The 17553-nt window shown below is 38.4% G+C and overlaps 1 protein-coding gene across 10 annotated transcripts; it reads left to right on the top strand.

Moving 5' to 3' along the window:
* Positions 1-4189: 4189 nt before the first annotated feature.
* On the top strand, positions 4190-16549 carry slc26a1 (solute carrier family 26 member 1). Of its 10 annotated transcripts, none has more exons than XM_026297915.1 (12): positions 4190-4328; positions 6223-6312; positions 6436-6506; positions 6750-6874; positions 8981-9136; positions 11144-11621; positions 11914-12120; positions 12339-12585; positions 12920-13151; positions 13408-13591; positions 13884-14171; positions 14388-16549. In XM_026297915.1, the coding sequence occupies exons 6-12, from the start codon at positions 11220-11222 to the stop codon at positions 14961-14963; spliced, it is 2136 nt and encodes a 711-aa protein (XP_026153700.1). In that variant the 5' UTR covers positions 4190-4328; positions 6223-6312; positions 6436-6506; positions 6750-6874; positions 8981-9136; positions 11144-11219; the 3' UTR covers positions 14964-16549. The 10 variants fall into 10 exon arrangements, with proteins under 10 accessions (XP_026153700.1, XP_026153698.1, XP_026153702.1 ...); XM_026297913.1 differs by having other exon boundaries at positions 8978-9136; XM_026297917.1 differs by having other exon boundaries at positions 6732-6874.
* The last annotated feature ends 1004 nt before the right edge of the window (positions 16550-17553 follow it).

Below are 17553 nucleotides of genomic sequence, written 5' to 3'. Positions count from 1 at the left end.
AGTTGTTGGTAAACAACTTTTTCAATGATTTTGCCTAAAAACGGCAGGTTTGATATGGGCCGGTAGTTGTTCAGTCCCATGGCATCGAGACTGCTCTTCTTCAGGAGAGGCTTGATGACAGCAATTTTCAAAGCCCTTGGAAATGACTGTAATGAGTTATTAACTAATTGAGTGAGTTGTGGTAACAAACTGCTTAGTACTGATTTCAGAAACTTAGTGGGTAAAACAAGGCGACAGGTGGATGAGCTCAGACTTGAGATGGTCTCTTCAACTGTTATGTCATTTACTGGTGTAAAGTGTGTCAGTTCTACCAAATGTTTCCTGGATGGCTGCAGAGTTGGTATCTGCCTTGTGCAATTTATTGTTTGTTTAATACCCTGAATCTTGTCATTAAAAAATAATGCAAATTCGTTACATTTAGATGTTGAAATTAGTTCCAATGGCAATGGAGATGGAGGGTTTGTCAACCTACTCACTGTAGCAAACAGGACACGTGAGTTGTTACTACTGTTGTTGATGATTTCAGAGAAATACATTTCTCTCTTTCTACGTAGAGTTTCATTGAACACACACAGCATCTGCTTATAAATGTCATAATGAACCTGGAGCTTTGATTTACGCCATCTTTGTTCGGCCTTCCGGCACTCCCTTTTCTGTGCCCTGACCGAGTCATCATTTCTCCACGGTGGCTTTTGCCTGTTCCTGATTAATTTATCCTTAACAGGAGCAATCACATCTATGACATTTAGAACACTTGAAGTATATGAATTCAACAAGTCTTCAACATGAGAGAAAGTGGTATTTTCAAACCTAATCATCTCCATAAACAGTTTCCTGGTGTTATCATTTATGTGTCTTTTCTGAACAAGTGTAGGTCCAGTTGCATCTTTGGGAATTATGGACAAATCAAAAGAGACACAAAAATGATCAGAAAAAGCAACATCAATCACAGTGATATTAGAAGCGTTAACACCCTTAGTAATGACAAGGTCCAGAGTGTGACCTTTGGTATGGGTCGGCTCACTAACATGCTGACTAAGGCCATACGTTTCAAGGACGGCAGAAAGTTCTTAAGCATATCTGTCACAGGCCTTATCCATGTGAACACTGAAATCACCTGTAATAACCAAACAGTCAAACTCTGTGAAGACGACTGAAAGCATCTCAATAAATTCATCAATAGAATTTTGACAGCATTGGGGAGGTTTGTAGAGGATAATAAAAAGTATAGAGAGAGAGAATTTTTGCTCCATTTTAAAAGATACATACTCAAATGATAAGAACTCCCCAAATAACAGTCTGTGGATAACCATATTATCCCTAAAAAAGGCACAGACGCCACCACCCTTTTTGTTTTCTCGTGTTTCTGATAGAAATGTAAAATTAGGTGGGGTGGATTCAATAAGAACTGCATTTGCTGTCCTGCTATCTAACCATGTTTCTGTTAAAAACATAAAATCAAGATTATAAGAGGAGACAAAATTATTGATTAAAAATGATTTGTTACATAGAGATCTGACATTGAGCACTGCAACTTTCAAATTAGTTTGAGTAGGACCTGAGATTATCTGTCTGCAAGGGATTTGAATTAGATTTCTCTGATTGGACAGTCTAACTGTCACTCTTTTAGCCACTCTGCGTGTTTTGACTGGAGCTATAGCACTAGGGGAGAGTGCTCTCTCCCTGGGCCTCAGGTCGATAAGTGGTTTATTATGGCTATAAGTCCTAGAACAGCAGAGGCCCTGGGTGTCCTAGTTACTGATAGCAGCATTGATGCTAATCAGGAACTTTGGTCCGGGAGCAGGTGCGGGGGCTCTGACAGGGGTGCTCTGAGGAAAGACAGGTGTTTGCTGGGGGGATGAGTTGACTGGCGTTGATGATAATACCCGTGACCTTGCCAGGTTAGGGGTCAGAGGCACCATTTTAATTCCTGATTTCACCAAGGTTTCCAAATGATTTGGAAATCCCATTGGTGAAGCCGGGGATGGGATGGTCAGTGATGAGTCTGCAGAGGATGCGGATGCAGCTGGCGGGGCCCAGGGCAGTGGAGAGGGCAACATTGAAGGTGCTGTTGAGGGGGGGATCCTTGGCTGATGAGGGGTCCGTTGCTGGTGTGGTGTGAGTGTTTACTTCACTCCTCTCTTCTCTTAGAGGAGCCTTTAGCTGTTCAGACGGCCATCCAGACCCAGTGTGGTGTCTCAGAGAGTGGAGGAGGTTATCCGTTAACCGTCTCACTCCACTCCTGCTCAAATATGGGCCCTTTCCCTTGAACAGGTCATCGCGTTCCCAAAACAGGTTGAAGTTATCAATGAAGTGCACTCCTCTTATCTCACAGGCCTTGGACAGCCATGTGTTTAATGCAAGCAGCCGGCTGAATTTATTAATCCTCCTGTCGATGTTTGGGAGAGGTCCACTGACAAATGACTAGATTTTCAGTTTGTCAAGTTTCTCTAATAATTTAGAGAAGTCCTGTTTTAAAACCTCTGATTCTCCCTTTCTGGTGTCCACTGCACCCACATGCAGGATCAGCTGTTTGACTCCATGGTGTTTTGAGATGGCATGGGGGAGGAGAGCTGCTATATCAGTGACCATGGCACTTGGGTAGCTGCATGTAATAAGGATATCTCTGTCCTTCACATTTGTCACAGAATCTTTGTATCTGTTTCTCTGACTAGCTCCATGGCTCCTGTTTTTAAAGTTATTGCTTTTTTGGTTTTCAGGCACAGCAGACATTTCTTGATCAATAAGATTTAGTTCAGACAGTGGTTGAAACCTGTTACTGAGCTGTATGTTTGTTGATGCTACATGTGGTCCTGGGGTGCCACCATTCTTCTTTCTAATTCTGTGACGCTTTGGCTTGGCACCAAGTTTATGCCAGATGGCTTCATTTTGATCAATTCCCACTCTTGAAAGTTTTGGGAAAGACACTGTATCATCCAGGGTCAGAGTAGCGTTTTGGTCAACATAACACTTATTATTGATAGTAGGTTTTGGCTTCTTACCACTGGGTCTGAACAGAAGCGTGTCGTGAAGTCCTCTTTCAGATTCCAGAGCAAGAATCTTCATTTGTAACACATTGATTTTCTGAAGATATATCCGGCAGTTTTGGCACAATGTGTTTTCTTTTCCAGACGTGTTGAAATATTCATGTTGAAAACAATCCATGGCTGTAGTCCCTCAATAGGTCAGATTAAGTGTTAAAAAGAAAATTAAAATCCTCACTAAAATTCCAGATGCAGCTAAAAAAGGGGTAAAAAAAGTGTATCATAAAATCATTAGGTAAAAATAAATGAAATAAAAAGGAATAAAAGCAAAGTAAAGCTGGCAGAAGCAGGAGCAAGCAGAAACGCGTCTGCACTCTTCAGAAGCAGGAAGTATGTATTCAGAATTTAGGTTTTGAGAGGAGCTTAAGAGGATTTGCAAAGAAGAATGGCAGAAAATCCCCCAATCCAGGTGTGTGAAGATTGTTACATCATACCCAAAAAGACTCGAGGCTGTAATTGCTGACAAAGGTGCTTCAACTAAGTACTGAGTAAAGGGTCTGAATACAAATGTGATATTTCAGTTTTTCCTTTTTCATTTCAATTCACAGAGTACTAAAATTGTGATTACACTTTGTCATTACATGGTACTGAGTGTAGATTAATGAGGAAAAAATAATAATTTAAACAGTTGTAGTATCAGGCTGCAACATAAAATTGAAAAAAGTGGAAAGAGTCTGAATAATTTCTGAATACACTGTATAGTGCCACATCTTGTCTTATATAGGCTACAGTATACACACATACATACTGTACATTATGGACACAATTGAAATGCATCACAGTTTGATTTTAAGGGAAAGATATAAACACAAGAAGCTTTTAGAAACTGGAAATATGAATGCATTTTTTTTGTATGTTCAAATATTACAAATAAAATAAAAAATCCTTTCAATACGTCATTGCTCTCAAGTAATGTACAAGAACACAGAGGACATCATCTATGCACGAGCACACACACATACAGTACATCAGCAGCAGCAGCTTAGTCACCATGGTAACCATCATCCACAGCCAATAGTCCCTCTGACTCCCCCCACCCTTCTCTTCTCCTCTCTCCCCTCCCTTTCTTTTCAGCGCCAATCAGCAAAAAGGAAGAAGATGGGGGTTGCCTCTCCCATCATGCTTTTCAGAAGGAAACAGGAAGACACCAGATGAAGCTAATGAGCAGACGGAGAGTGAACGGCAGTATAAAGAAATCCACTGTTGGTGGAAGAGGAAGGACCAGTCAGGGAGGTATGGCCAATACTGCCTCTAGATCACGTTCAAGCTGCTCCTTCTATCTGGGTGAGTCCACCCTCATTTCACTTGTTTTTAACCTAAGAAGCAAACTGTGTCTGATAATCATAATGTGTGACTGCACGGTAGACATGCAGATATGGATGCTGCCTGTGGATTTAAAGCGGCAGTGCAGTAATCCCCTCAAACTGAACAGTGACAGGTGTTTTTTGTTTTACACTTAACAAAGGTGACAAAATAGACAGAAGCCCATGACATCTTGGGATTGTTTCCTTTTGCTTGCTTTTTCTCAGCAGTAAATAACTGGCTGGTCTTATGCATTGATGTTATCACATGCACACAGACAAAAACATATTCAATGTATTGTATGTGGTGTGCAGTTCAAATATGACTCCAGTCTTAACTGTTGCTGAGTGTATCTGAGAAAAATGAGGTTTGCTGCTATGACTTCACCTTAACACTGACAATGTCAATCAGTCTAGCATATAATGCACACAGGGACACACCCACCCACCCACATACACAAACACACACACTCAGGATCTGTTGCACAACACATAACCACTTTCATCATATTTTTAACCCTCCTCACCTCAGTGATACAGGTTCTTGTATGAACCTCATCAAGTGATTAATCACTCAGCCAATTTTTGACATTTTTAAAACAATCTTCATAGCTGATCTTACTGAGCTGGCAGACAGGTGTTTCCAGTTGTGGCCCAGTGTTGTTACTCCTCCTTGCATAAATCAAATTGCTCTCACCAGACTTCAGTGGCTGTTACCAAGTGGAGGCTAAATAACTAATAAAAGAGCGTTGTGGGAGAAAACAGTAGGGTTAAATTCTTATTTTGCAAAGTTTTGTTTTGCTCACCTCCCATAGCACTTATCCTCCAAATTATATATGCTACATGACATCTGCTACAAGAAAAGTAAAATAAGAGAAAACAACAGGTAGCCAGTAACTGAAAAATTGCAGACTTTACAAATATGTCTGAACTTGCAACTGCTTTGTCTGATAAACAAACTCTAGCCACTAACGATATATCTCAGAGAAGACTTTCATTTCAAGCTACAAGTATGTGTCGGGAGGTTTTCATATAATGGAAAAACTGGAAACATGCAGCAAATTCAAAAATACAAAAACTCAACTTTCCATGTAACTATGTAGTGTTGCGTCTTTAAAAATGAAAAAAGAGGGAAGCAACCTCGAACAGGCATATTTCAAGCAGCTAAAGGCAGGAAGGAAGTAGCAAATGAGAGCTGATTTAGAAAGGAGATAGCTACTACTAACAATCTAAGAACAGTGTGTTGTGTATTTTGCAAAGCTGATGGTACCATGGGAGGGACACAGTGTATAGGCATTTAAAAGGAAAAGGCTTATAGTTGGCAGATGACTCATGTCCACACTGATGCAAGTTGAAATTTGGAAATGACCAGGACGAACATTCTGAATTACAAACTCAAAACACCTCATGCCGAAGGTAAAAAACTGACATGGCTGAATGCCGGAAACTTGTTTTCTTATCATGGATGTTCGTCGGACTGCAAATGAATGTGCAACATCAGAAGAAAGATTATACAGCAATATACGAAATGCAGGAGGATACACAACTGCTACTTTCAAATGTCTTTTACTAATATAAACTCTGTAAGCAGTCTTCTACTGGGGTTTATTACACTCTGAACTTAACCTTTACTCTGAGTTTATTAACTCTAAGATGGGAAACTCTGAGTTTTCAGTTTCAGAATAGCTGATTAGATTTAGTCCAATCAACTGTCTCTTTGTTGATTCATTGTTTGAGTTAACCACATGCACAAGGACTATAAAAAGCAATCTTCAATGGAGCTCAGATACAATGACTCACCATCACAACAGAGGGAAAAAAAAGGTCTGCATTTGTCACAGAAGTGGAATTAGAAATTTTTATGCGTTCTTACACAGAACATGAACAAATTGTTCAAAAGAAAGTACAGCTGCAGCAGCAAAGAAGAGAGAATTGGCGTAGGACACAATTGCTGTTTCAGCCGTTACGTAAGTTTGAAAAACACATTTACATTACGCACAATCCTTTCATTTACAACTTACTAGTTTGTTTTAACAGTAGCCTACAGATGAAAAAGTAATGGAAAGTGACTAAATTTTATATTCATTTAGGTGAAATCCAATGGGACAAAAGCACACCTGGCAGCAGCTCAAAATGAAATATAGGAACATCATACAAACAGGTAAGGTATACTGCATAGGCACATTAATATAACCTCATTTGATTTAAGCATATTTGACACATTAAAGAAATTAACCATTACTCAGTGGTTTTATTTCAACATGCAGTGGATTTTATTTTAAACAATGCAGTTTCAACACATAGGCTACATTTCACCTACAAAATCTTCATAATCCTACTTGACATATTTCATCTTTAATGTCAATATCACAACTTTATTCCTAAGATTTCAACTTCCAATCAGTGTTTCAGTATGAACAGTACGAATGAGGAAATGAAAGAGCCTGTATGACAGCATCTGCAGACTCACCAGGAGGAAAGGGGACACAGAAACTCAGGGTTTGTTGAAGAAAACCTACCACTGAGCAGGTTAGTTTCACATGGTAACTAACCAAGTTTAAATTTTCTATTTCTGGTACTGAGACTGAATTTCCCTCAACTCAGGGTTAAACAGCTCTGAGTTTTCATTTAACCAACTTTCTGTAATATCCACCTGGTCAGCAACTAGAAAATTAAACCCATTATTTTTCTTATAATGATCACAGTTGCAGCCACACACTTCAGACAGATCAATACATGAAAACAATGGCTACTATACAATTTTTCTGACAACCTTTGTAGCTGTAAATATCTGTTAGATAAGTACTTTGCTAGTATTTCACAGACTGTTATGTTTCATACTTTCCACACTGACATCGTGACAACTACTAAAGTGTTTACATTACATATTATATTATGGGAATGCTAAAATTATTGCAAATACATTATGTTACCTCTGTGTCCCCTCACAATTGTTTTCTACTTCACTGGACTCTGCAGTTCATATAATGTATAAATCTTCCACTTTAACATCATGACATTAAAGTTAAATCAGCAGTAAACCAGAATTAGCTGAAGCAGTAGTAACATACCATCACTCTACAAATTCATTCTGATAGGCTAAACCACAATCCAAATCAGCCAGCATCACAAAAAACAGTCAATCCAGTCACCTTTTAAGATTGTTGCACATCTTTTCATGCACTCACTATACAGTACCACTGTACAAAATGTACCAAATGAGAAAATCCCAGCAGATTCAGAGAAAACATGCAAACCCAGAAAGGTCCCAGGGTGAAATAGGATTCCAACTCCAAACCTTCTTGCTGTGAGGCGACAGTGCTAAACTGCAATGCCACAGTACTTCATTAAGTAATACTAGAATTTTTTTTCTTCCGTATCCACATACTTTCCTACAACAAACAAATTATTTTTTGTTACTAATCCCCCTTTAAAGACCAACACTGTAATGTGACAAATTTTTAAAATTCAGAACAAAATCAAGAAACATGTCTTATCAAATTATATTATGCATTACATTTGAGAAGAAATACTGTTGTTGACGTAATATTAAACACCGTTCAGGAGTTAATCAAAGTGGTGGGAAAATATTACCAAACATCACCTAAATTCTTTGTCATATGGTATGATTTTAGTATCGGTGTTAGTTAAAAACAAGTAAATTATGTATGAATAGCAGGACACCTCAAAAGAAGCTTTCTATGCAGTAGTCAAACGCTTTTTATATCACATGATTAAAAGCGGAGCACATTGATTCGAAACGCTTTACAGAAACAACTTTAATCAGTTGTTTTCAATGCTGCTCAGGGTTAAAATAAATTAGATTTTCTGGGTCTCATTCTTTAGTCTTAGTCCTCAATGTGACTCCCCGCTGCATTTGGCAGTTAATAAGGTGTCTGTGTTTTTGTACTGAACAAAAACCTTTATGTTCTTGCCCAGTTTTTGGCTGATGTTCATTAACTGTAAGTTATACTTCAAAGTTGCTTATTTGTCTCTTGTGTCTCTTCAATCAGTAAAAAAGTCAGGTTTAATTTATAACACCCATATGAATACAGACTTGGATCTGTATTTGTTTAAGGGTTCATTTCTATGCAAAGTTTCACTGCAAAGTAAAACCACCTAGAGATAAAGTAAAAAAAAAAAAAAAGAAAAAGAAAAAAGAAAAACATGAAATTTAAATGTAAATCAGTCATCCAACATGACAGCAGAATATAAGTACTACTCCTTTTACCTGTTTGTCACTTTCAACTTGTATGCATGGTTGTTTTTATCCAATCTTGCAGATACAAATCAGGGTGTCTTCCAGTTTTGACATAGTACAAAAACTTAAGTGATGTTTGATAGCAGTGAATTTGTTGTAGGACAGGTATGGGTTGTTTACTGTACAGATCACACAGATAACACCAGCACCTCTGAACTTGTTACACCTTGAACCACTGAGATACCATATAAAACACAGACTACCTGTTACCACAGTTAACCTCTGCCACCCTTCCCCACTAACACACACTCCCACAGATGTGCTTTTCTGTGAATGCAAAAGATGGCAAGTCCCACCCCCTACTGGTGATCAAGCCAATAGGAAACAGCATGTATGAGCAAAGGGCTGTTCTTATCTTACTATTTATTCAGCAGATATCACAGTTCTGCTGTCATACTACTCGTATGAAAAAAGAGAGTGTGTTAAAGAGAAGGAGAGAGAGAGAAGACATCAAGTCGGACAACAGAGCTGAGTTAATTACAACACATTGGAGACATATTACGGTCCTGTTTGTCCCAGTGACTCTGCAGGTGAGACTATATCACAACTTACTGCCTGAAACAAATGTTAAAGTTTGGATTTAAAAGTAAAAATTTAAGTTGTTCATGTGCTATATGGTTCTTTTTTATCCTTAATTTTAGAAAATTATGAACTTTTGTTGAGAAGAGTAGATAATGTTGTTATTGCTGTGTTGCTTGCACAGCTGTGGACAGTGATGATTTGCAGGTGAAAGAACAGAACACATACAGGATATGAAGTGCTTCAAAAGTTATAGAGTTATGTATATATTTGAATATTATATACAATAAGCTCTATATTAAAACCTTAGCATCCTTTGTACTGTAAGAATCAGTATTTTAGAGTATATATAAATTCACTATTTCTCCTTTACTCAAGTTTTGTATTAAGTCCTCTTGGACTAGTAGTACTGAACTTCCCATTTCAGTTTAATTTGAAAAGAGAGTTTTCTGACAATGATTAGCATTTTTGCCAAACCACTAAATCGACATTGGCGTAGCAAACTTGAAGTACGAAGAGTCCTGAGCCCCTGCTGACTGCAGACTTTTATTAGGTTGTGGTGGCGAGACTGCCGTCTTTCATAATTACGTTGCTTTATGTCTTTATTGGTGTGTTTTACAACCAAAATTGTACTGGGGACGGTAGTCCTAGCTTCAGAAGTTAAGCATTGTTTTTGCACTCAGTTTATGGGCTGATCATAAAAGTTTTTTTAAAATCATGTTCCTGTAATAAAATCATCACATCACTTAAATACTGTATCTTTCAGGATTTGAACATTTGAATGATAGCCTATATCTTGACCATCACAACCTATACTTTATTCACCATGTGACCTGATTAGTGGTGAGCTAATCAGTTACATATTGTTTTGACAGTTCAGGATGGGTAAATGTTTTGTTGCATGGTATCTGCTCAGCTTCAGAATACCGAGTTATTTCCTCACCTTCCACTTTTAATACTATTCAAAAGATTTAAACTATGCATGAAAGGGGGACTGTCACCTCAAAGCAAGTGGTGTGCTTTTATATCACATGATTAAAAGGTGGAGAACACTGATTAGAAGCGGTTTACAGAAACAGCTTTAATCAGTTTTCTGTTGTTCAGGGTTGACAACTACATAAATTAAATTTTTTAGTTCTCAGTCTTCAATCTCAGTCCTCAGTGTGACTCACAGTTGTGTTCATCAATTAATCAGGAGTCTGTTTTTCTACTTGAAAGAAATCCTTGCTTAGATGGACAGTTTTAAGAAATTCAGCAGGGTGCTTAACACAAATAGAAAGTAGTTCTTGTGCTCTCTTTTATCACTGAAAGAGAATTCAACTTGGATTTATAACGGTCATATAAAGACAGTCTGGGCCCTTCATTTGTTTTATAGAGGCATTATATTTGCATGGTGTGCAGCTGAACTGCAAAGTAAAACTAGAGACAAGAAAAAAAAATCATCTCTACAAAAGATTTTGTTAAAAACTGCAAATCTGATGGAAGTAAACAAACAAAATATATATATTCCTCTTTATCCTTATATCAGTCTGTGAAAGTCACCTGGGGTGTAACAGAAGGTCTAAATCACAAATTCCAGTGTTGTGATGATAGAGGCTTACAACATGTTATTTTATGGTATGTATGATATGATTATCTCAGCTGAGATGCAGCTGCTACTGAAAACAACAGGCTTTGTGAGAAAGGTCTTCTGCAACCTGCCGATCACAAGCATCATTCACGTGTGTCACAAATGTGTAAATTCATGTTGTGTAAGTAAAATTGTGACTTTGCATTGTTGTAAACCATTCACTGAAGTTTAACCAAACAGTTTAATTTGTACATAAGATTGTCTTTGCAAAGTCATTCCCCATAACACTTCTGTTCTGAGTGAACATTAACACATAGGACTACCTCCAAAGTTAGTCGTTCTCTGTTCTACAGTATATATAAACAAACTGCAGTATCTCTGATGATTTTCACAGTTTCCATTTTTGTCTTTCCCTGTTGGTCCTCCTTTTTCCTGGATGATCTCCTAGGAGCACAGCTGACCACTTCGTCACCCTCCCCTCTCTCTTCCTCTCACTTTTCTTCTCCCTCATCCTCACTAATACTATGGAGGAGGTCACAGAAACTGAACCAGCCACTACATCACTCCTCCTAGAACGGCGGGTACATCAGCGACAGCCCACAGCTTCAGTCATCAAGTCCAAACTGAAGCAAGGCGTGACCTGCTCCGTGCCCAGAGTCCGATCCACCCTGACTGGATTTTTCCCTGTATTGCGCTGGCTGCCTAAATACAAGCTACAAGAGTACATCTGGGGTGATTTGATGTCTGGGATGATTGTGGGTATCATCTTGGTGCCACAGGCCATTGCATACTGTCTGCTGGCAGGAGTGGAGCCTCTCTATGGCTTATATACCTCATTTTATGCCAACATCATCTACTTTCTCATGGGGACATCCAAACATGTTTCTGTGGGGATCTTCAGTCTCATGAGCCTCATGGTTGGACAGGTAATGGATCATAAGTGTAAAGCACTTATAGTTAAAAGGAAATTGCCTAGGAATCATATAATTATATAGAAAGATCTTGTTGCATTTGTCAATTAAGGTCACCGATTACTCAAACCTAGTGAGGATTTAAAAACAAAAAACAAAAAAAACAAAAAAACAGCAAATAAGATAAAACAAAAATTTTACTTTTTTACACTTTTAACCATATAACATCTTAATCTCTATTTTTAGTGGTTTATTTATTTTATTGATGAATTAAGATTTGTTGTTCATTATTTCTATGCGCCTGCAGGTGGTTGACAGGGAGTTATTCCTTGCTGGTTTTGACCTCAGCGAGGATCCCATTGCATCTGGTCCTGATAAGTTTAATGCTTCAGTGGACACTAACATTACAGTTGGCCAACTGCACAGTGTGGACTTAATGGGTCTACAGTGTGACAAGGAGTGTTATGCCATCAGCATCGCTGCCGCTCTTACATTACTGGCTGGTGTCTACCAGGTGAAGAAACAGTTTATTCTGATTTAACTGTCCCTAGACTCTAATGTATGGGCTAATACATTGTATATATTAATTACAGGTAACCAGCACACTCACAATAGAGCAATTTTTTAAAAAGTGCTTTCCCATTTTGTTAGTATATATTATGTGCACAAACACAGTATGCCTTTTCCATGTATTACTGACTCCCTTCCTCTGCATCCTGATCCCTTCACCAGGTCATCATGGCTGTGTTTCGGCTAGGCTTTGTCTCTGTCTACCTGTCTACTCCCATGCTTGATGGTTTTGCCACAGGAGCCTCTGTCACTATCCTGACCGTGCAGGTTAAATACCTGTTGGGTCTAAAGATTCCTCGTCACCATGGCTACAGCACAGTTGTGGTCACCTGGTTCAACATTTTCGCGAGCATTCACAAGACCAACCTGTGTGACTTCATCACTAGTGTCATCTGTATTTTGATATTAGGTAAAACCTTTTTTTTTTTTTTTTTTTTTACATATTCTCCAAAGCAGTCAGTGTTATGAGCTGCCACACCTGGTTCTGCTTTGATGGATGCCACAGCACTTCTCAGAATGACATGGGAGGGGGCATCCAGTTATTGCACATACATTTTTAATTGCAAAAAGCCAAACATTGAGTTTTCCCAGTGACACAAAGATGATCATTTATTTGACTATTAATAAATTAAATATAAATATTTGGCTATTTGATGTCAGGTGTTTAGTAATGACCTTGAGTACAATCTGAAACAAATTCCTTATAAAATAACACTATGAATTTTGAAATTATATTTATATAGTGGCAGGTAAAGAGATTCAGGAGCGCTACAAGGATCGTCTGAAGATCCCTCTGCCCACAGAGCTTGTAGTAGTGGCAGGAGCTACACTGGCCAGCCATTTTGGAGAGCTGAACACCCGTTATGGCTCCAGTGTTTCTGGTCACATTCCGACAGGGTTCATCCCTCCCCGCGTACCCAGCTTTAGTCTGATGCCACAAGTGGCACTGGATGCCATTCCTCTGGCTGTAATTAGGTAATGTACAACCAATTTAACACCACATTTGCTTGACACTAACATATGTTTCATCTGGACTGTTAGATGCAATTTGGTAAGTTTATTACTGTCTGACAGTGATACACATGTCTTCATTACCCAGACTGAGATTTAATTCCTGATTTCAAATGATTTATGGATGCAGAAATGAAGCCATTTTCCACTTAATAGTGACTGTTTCGGGAAGAAAAAATTGGCCACAGCATCATTTAGTCAATGAAATTTCATTTTCTAGTTTTGCCTTCACGGTGTCGCTGTCCGAGATGTTTGCAAAGAAAAACGGCTACACAGTTCGGCCCAACCAGGAGATGCTGGCCATCGGCTTCTGTAACATTGTCCCCTCCTTCTTCCACTGCTTCACCACCAGTGCAGCACTGGCAAAAACCATGGTGAAGGATTCAACAGGTTGCCAGACACAGGTAAATTTAAAACCTTTTGAAAATGGTCAAACCTATTTTTAATGATTTGTCCAATCACCTTAGAGGAAAGAGCTCAGCATAACACAAATATTAGTTTGATATCCCCTAGTGTTTCTGTGTGAGGAATGGTTCCTAGAAAGCCTGTCCTGAGGTCATTTGTAGAGCCTTAGCTTTCTGCGCATAAAAACATACTGTATTTTATATGTTCATGTTAACTTTTTAAAAGGTGTTAACTAGAAAATGTCTCTTTCATCCTTGTTCATCTCGCTCCATTTCTCTGCTTCTCCATCAGGTGTCAAGTCTGATCAGCGCCCTGGTTGTCCTTCTTGTCCTCCTGTTCTTTGCACCTTTCTTCTATGCTCTTCAAAAGTGTGTTCTTGCTTGTATCATTATCATCAGCCTACGGGGGGCCCTGAGAAAGTTCAAGGATGTACCAGCAAAGTGGCGCAACAGTCGAAGTGACACCATAGTTTGGCTGGTCACCATGTTGGCCACGGCTCTGATCAGTGTAGAGCTGGGCCTCCTGGTCGGAATCAGCTTTTCCATGATCTGCATAATCTTTAAGACCCAGAAACCTAAGGTGAGTAAATGATTTGATGCTAATAATGTTTTTTCAAAGTGATACAAATAATAATACCAGGGTGGCAAAAGTATGAAATTTAACTGTAGATGTTGCAGAAAAGAATTTCCACAATACTGACTATGATTTGTTGATCTGAAATATTTAGTGAAAGAACAACATTGGCATTTAGCAATCTCCAAATTTATTCTAAACTAATCTGATGTCTGATATTAGGTTTCTCTCCTCGGCCGGGCCACTGACACTGATCTTTACGAGGATGTGGATGAGTACAAAAACCTTGTGCCACCACCTCGGGTTCATGTCTTACGCTTCCAGGCTCCTCTGTACTATGCCAACAAGGACACATTCCTCAAATCCATCTACAAAGTTGTCAAAGTAGAACCTTTCTTGGAGATAACTAAGAGGAACAAGGCACAGAAGAAGGCCAAAGAGAGGTATTTGAAACAGGCCAAGGGGGATAAAAACAATGGACAGCTCACTCCTGAACTAATTCAAAGAGAGCTGGAATTCCACACAATAGTTTTAGACTGCTCTGCCATCCCATTCATTGACTCGACAGGCGTTGCCACGTTTAAAGGGCTATTCAAGGAATATAAAGAGATCGGGGTGAACATCCTTCTTGCCAGCTGTAACACCTCCATTATTGATACCCTGAAGAAGGGACAATTCTTTGGGAAGAATGACAAAGACATGAGCAGCTTGCTGTTTCATACAGTTCATGCTGCAGTTATTCATGCGAACAGTACATATGCAGCAGCACAAAGTAGGTCAGAAGACTCTGTGGTGTAGAGCAGAGGAGGAAAAGGAAATACTGAAAACACTTTTGTTACTCCTTTTTTTTTTTATCTTTGCAAACCTAAAAGTGAATTTATATGTGCCATCTGTAACAATACTACATAAGGTAGCTCAAATGTTTCCTTGTAGAAAGCAGACAAGCACACATGGTGGTAACAAGCAGTTTAAAATCAGGCTACAAAATTTTTTGGAGCTTTGTGTTCTTAAATATCATGAGTACAATTAATTTAATTAACTGCACAACCAGCTATCTTTAACACTGTTTTCAGAATTTTAAAGATAAAATTCGCTGCAGGTAAAGGGCCCTGTCATAAAACTATGCCATGGACTATGCAGTGGAAGGGGGCAGTTATTTTCTAAATGACTAACGGGAAAACCCAAAAACAATCAGGGTCCATTCCACATGGTGCCTTCCAAAACTCCTTTTAAACAGCACTCTCCTAATTCTAACAACCATGTATAAGTAACCCTGATATCTGATTCTAACATTATATCATGAAAATGTGCCAAATATGCAGAATTATTTTCTAAGAATATGGCAAGCTGACAGTTTGGAGATGCCCTCTAACTCTCCTCAGAGGTGAACCCATGCGGTTCAAGCTACACCTCTACAATCTATGTTTTGAGTCATCCGCTGCATTTTTTTCATATCTATACATGGAGAAATTCATTGACATGTACCCCCCATATTAGAACAGGCAGAACTAAGCTTAAACTCTGTAGTAATAGTAAGATAAGAAAAAGATAAGAAGACCACAAACATATTGAAACAGAGAAAACTGTACCATGGCTAAAAAATTTCTTTGAAATGTATCAGTTTACACTTAAAAACGTTTCATATATGGCAAAATCAAATTATGAATTATTATTATGAATTAATTTTGCAGTCTATAAACAGTATAACCAAATACTCTACATGTGTTGATTCAGTGGCCACATTTGCTGGATTGTTTGCTACAAAATTCTGTTTAAAATCCACATAAAAATATACAAACAAGATATGACTGAAGTTGCCTGTGTTATAAATGTATGACTTCTGACTGCAAACCTGCTGCAAGTCAACAGGTTTGCAGGTTAAGATCAGTCACTACTTTTCTAAGAGAAGGATCACAAGGTTGCATGAGTTTACCATTCCTCTTCACATTGTACACAAAGAATGCAGATGCAGCAAAGTTTTAGAGCACTATATTACGCCTGCCATTTAGTGTTTTGCAAGGAGAAGGTTACCCTTGTGGACTTGTATGATGGCCAAGACCTCAGCTAATTGATAATAATTAACTAAATAAAATAGATGATATTTGACCCCGGGGAGGTGAGTAACTATAAGCCTGTGATCAATAGCTTACACTTATGAAAAGACTGTCCTTAGACAAGCAGACAGAATACTGAAGGGCCTATCAGATATTTCATACTCTATAAAGGGACACCCTGAATAGATGCAATAGAACCAGCAAAATCAGTACAACCACAAAACCATTTGTCTGATGCTCTCCTCTGTCCCAACTTCTATTAGACTGATGAACAAAAATCGTGCATGAATAGTTTTTAATCAGGCAATGGAATAAAAAGTACAACGCTTATTAATTTGTTTGTTGAACTGCTTTATCTAATTTATGGACTTTGCCCAGTTGGTCTTCACCTCCTTATCATTTATATTCTTTTAAACACATGCAGGAAATTCAGTTTGCTTTCTTATTCCTCCTTAACATTCTATTTTAGTGTTCTTATTCTATAAAATTGTGGTGTGTAATATTAATAGGAGAAAAACTATTTAACTTGTTTAATTAAAAGTTGGTCTCTAATTCAAATTGGTAACATTGCCAATATTTGCATTTCTAATGTTACATATAGTTTTTATCTTTTAAAGATTTAACCCTTTTCACTGGTTACATATTGTGTCTGTTTTGTGATTCATATTTTCCCATTTCATTTTTCGCACCCCCATTCGTTTAACTATATTAAGCAGTTCAAGTCCAGTATTAAACTACCAAAGGAAATAAATAAATAATATAATCTGTAAATTCATGTAGATTAAAGAGATCAGGTATTGAGGACTATCTAATTGATACAACCTGTCCCAACATCACTAAGTACTTACAACAAACTCGTTAAGCAGTGTTGGAAAAGACTGTTATTGCATCATCATGGAGAAAACTGCACAGCAGGAAGTAGAACTATTCCTATTATAGTGGTGAGTGTTGTTTCCCATTTTGACCTTAGGACTTCGAGTCCATAACTGACACAGATATTTCTGTACATGATACTAGCCATTTGGGGCATTCCATGTACACGCTACCTACTAGCATCTTACACCCCACTGTTATGTGCTGGATTGTCTCAGGGGCCACTTTGCACAGCCTGCATCTGCACCTTGGGTGGTAGACCCCAGTCTCTAATGATCTTGTACTTAAGAGCTTGTTCATGTGTTGCCATCATTAGTGCCTCTGTGCTGTCTTTCAGTCCAGCTTTGTCCAGCCACTGCTTGTACTTTTTGATATCAGCCACTTCCTCTTCTGGCACATACTGTGTAGGGGTTTTTCTTTCACGAGGAGACCATTCGGTTTATTCTCCTGGCTTCCATATC

Source organism: Mastacembelus armatus, chromosome 12 (genome assembly GCF_900324485.2).
Source record: "Mastacembelus armatus chromosome 12, fMasArm1.2, whole genome shotgun sequence".
Classification (NCBI taxonomy): domain Eukaryota; kingdom Metazoa; phylum Chordata; class Actinopteri; order Synbranchiformes; family Mastacembelidae; genus Mastacembelus; species Mastacembelus armatus.
This window is presented reverse-complemented; position numbering and strand designations above follow the sequence as displayed.

Coding starts and splice junctions, on each gene's coding strand:
- slc26a1 (XM_026297923.1), top strand. CDS start 11,220: ATGGAGGAGGTCACAGAAACTGAACCAGCCACTACATCACTCCTCCTA. Junction 13,592..13,883: donor CAACAGGTTGCCAGACACAG/GTAAATTTAAAA, acceptor CTTCTCCATCAG/GTGTCAAGTCTGATCAGCGC. Junction 14,172..14,387: donor TTAAGACCCAGAAACCTAAG/GTGAGTAAATGA, acceptor GTCTGATATTAG/GTTTCTCTCCTCGGCCGGGC.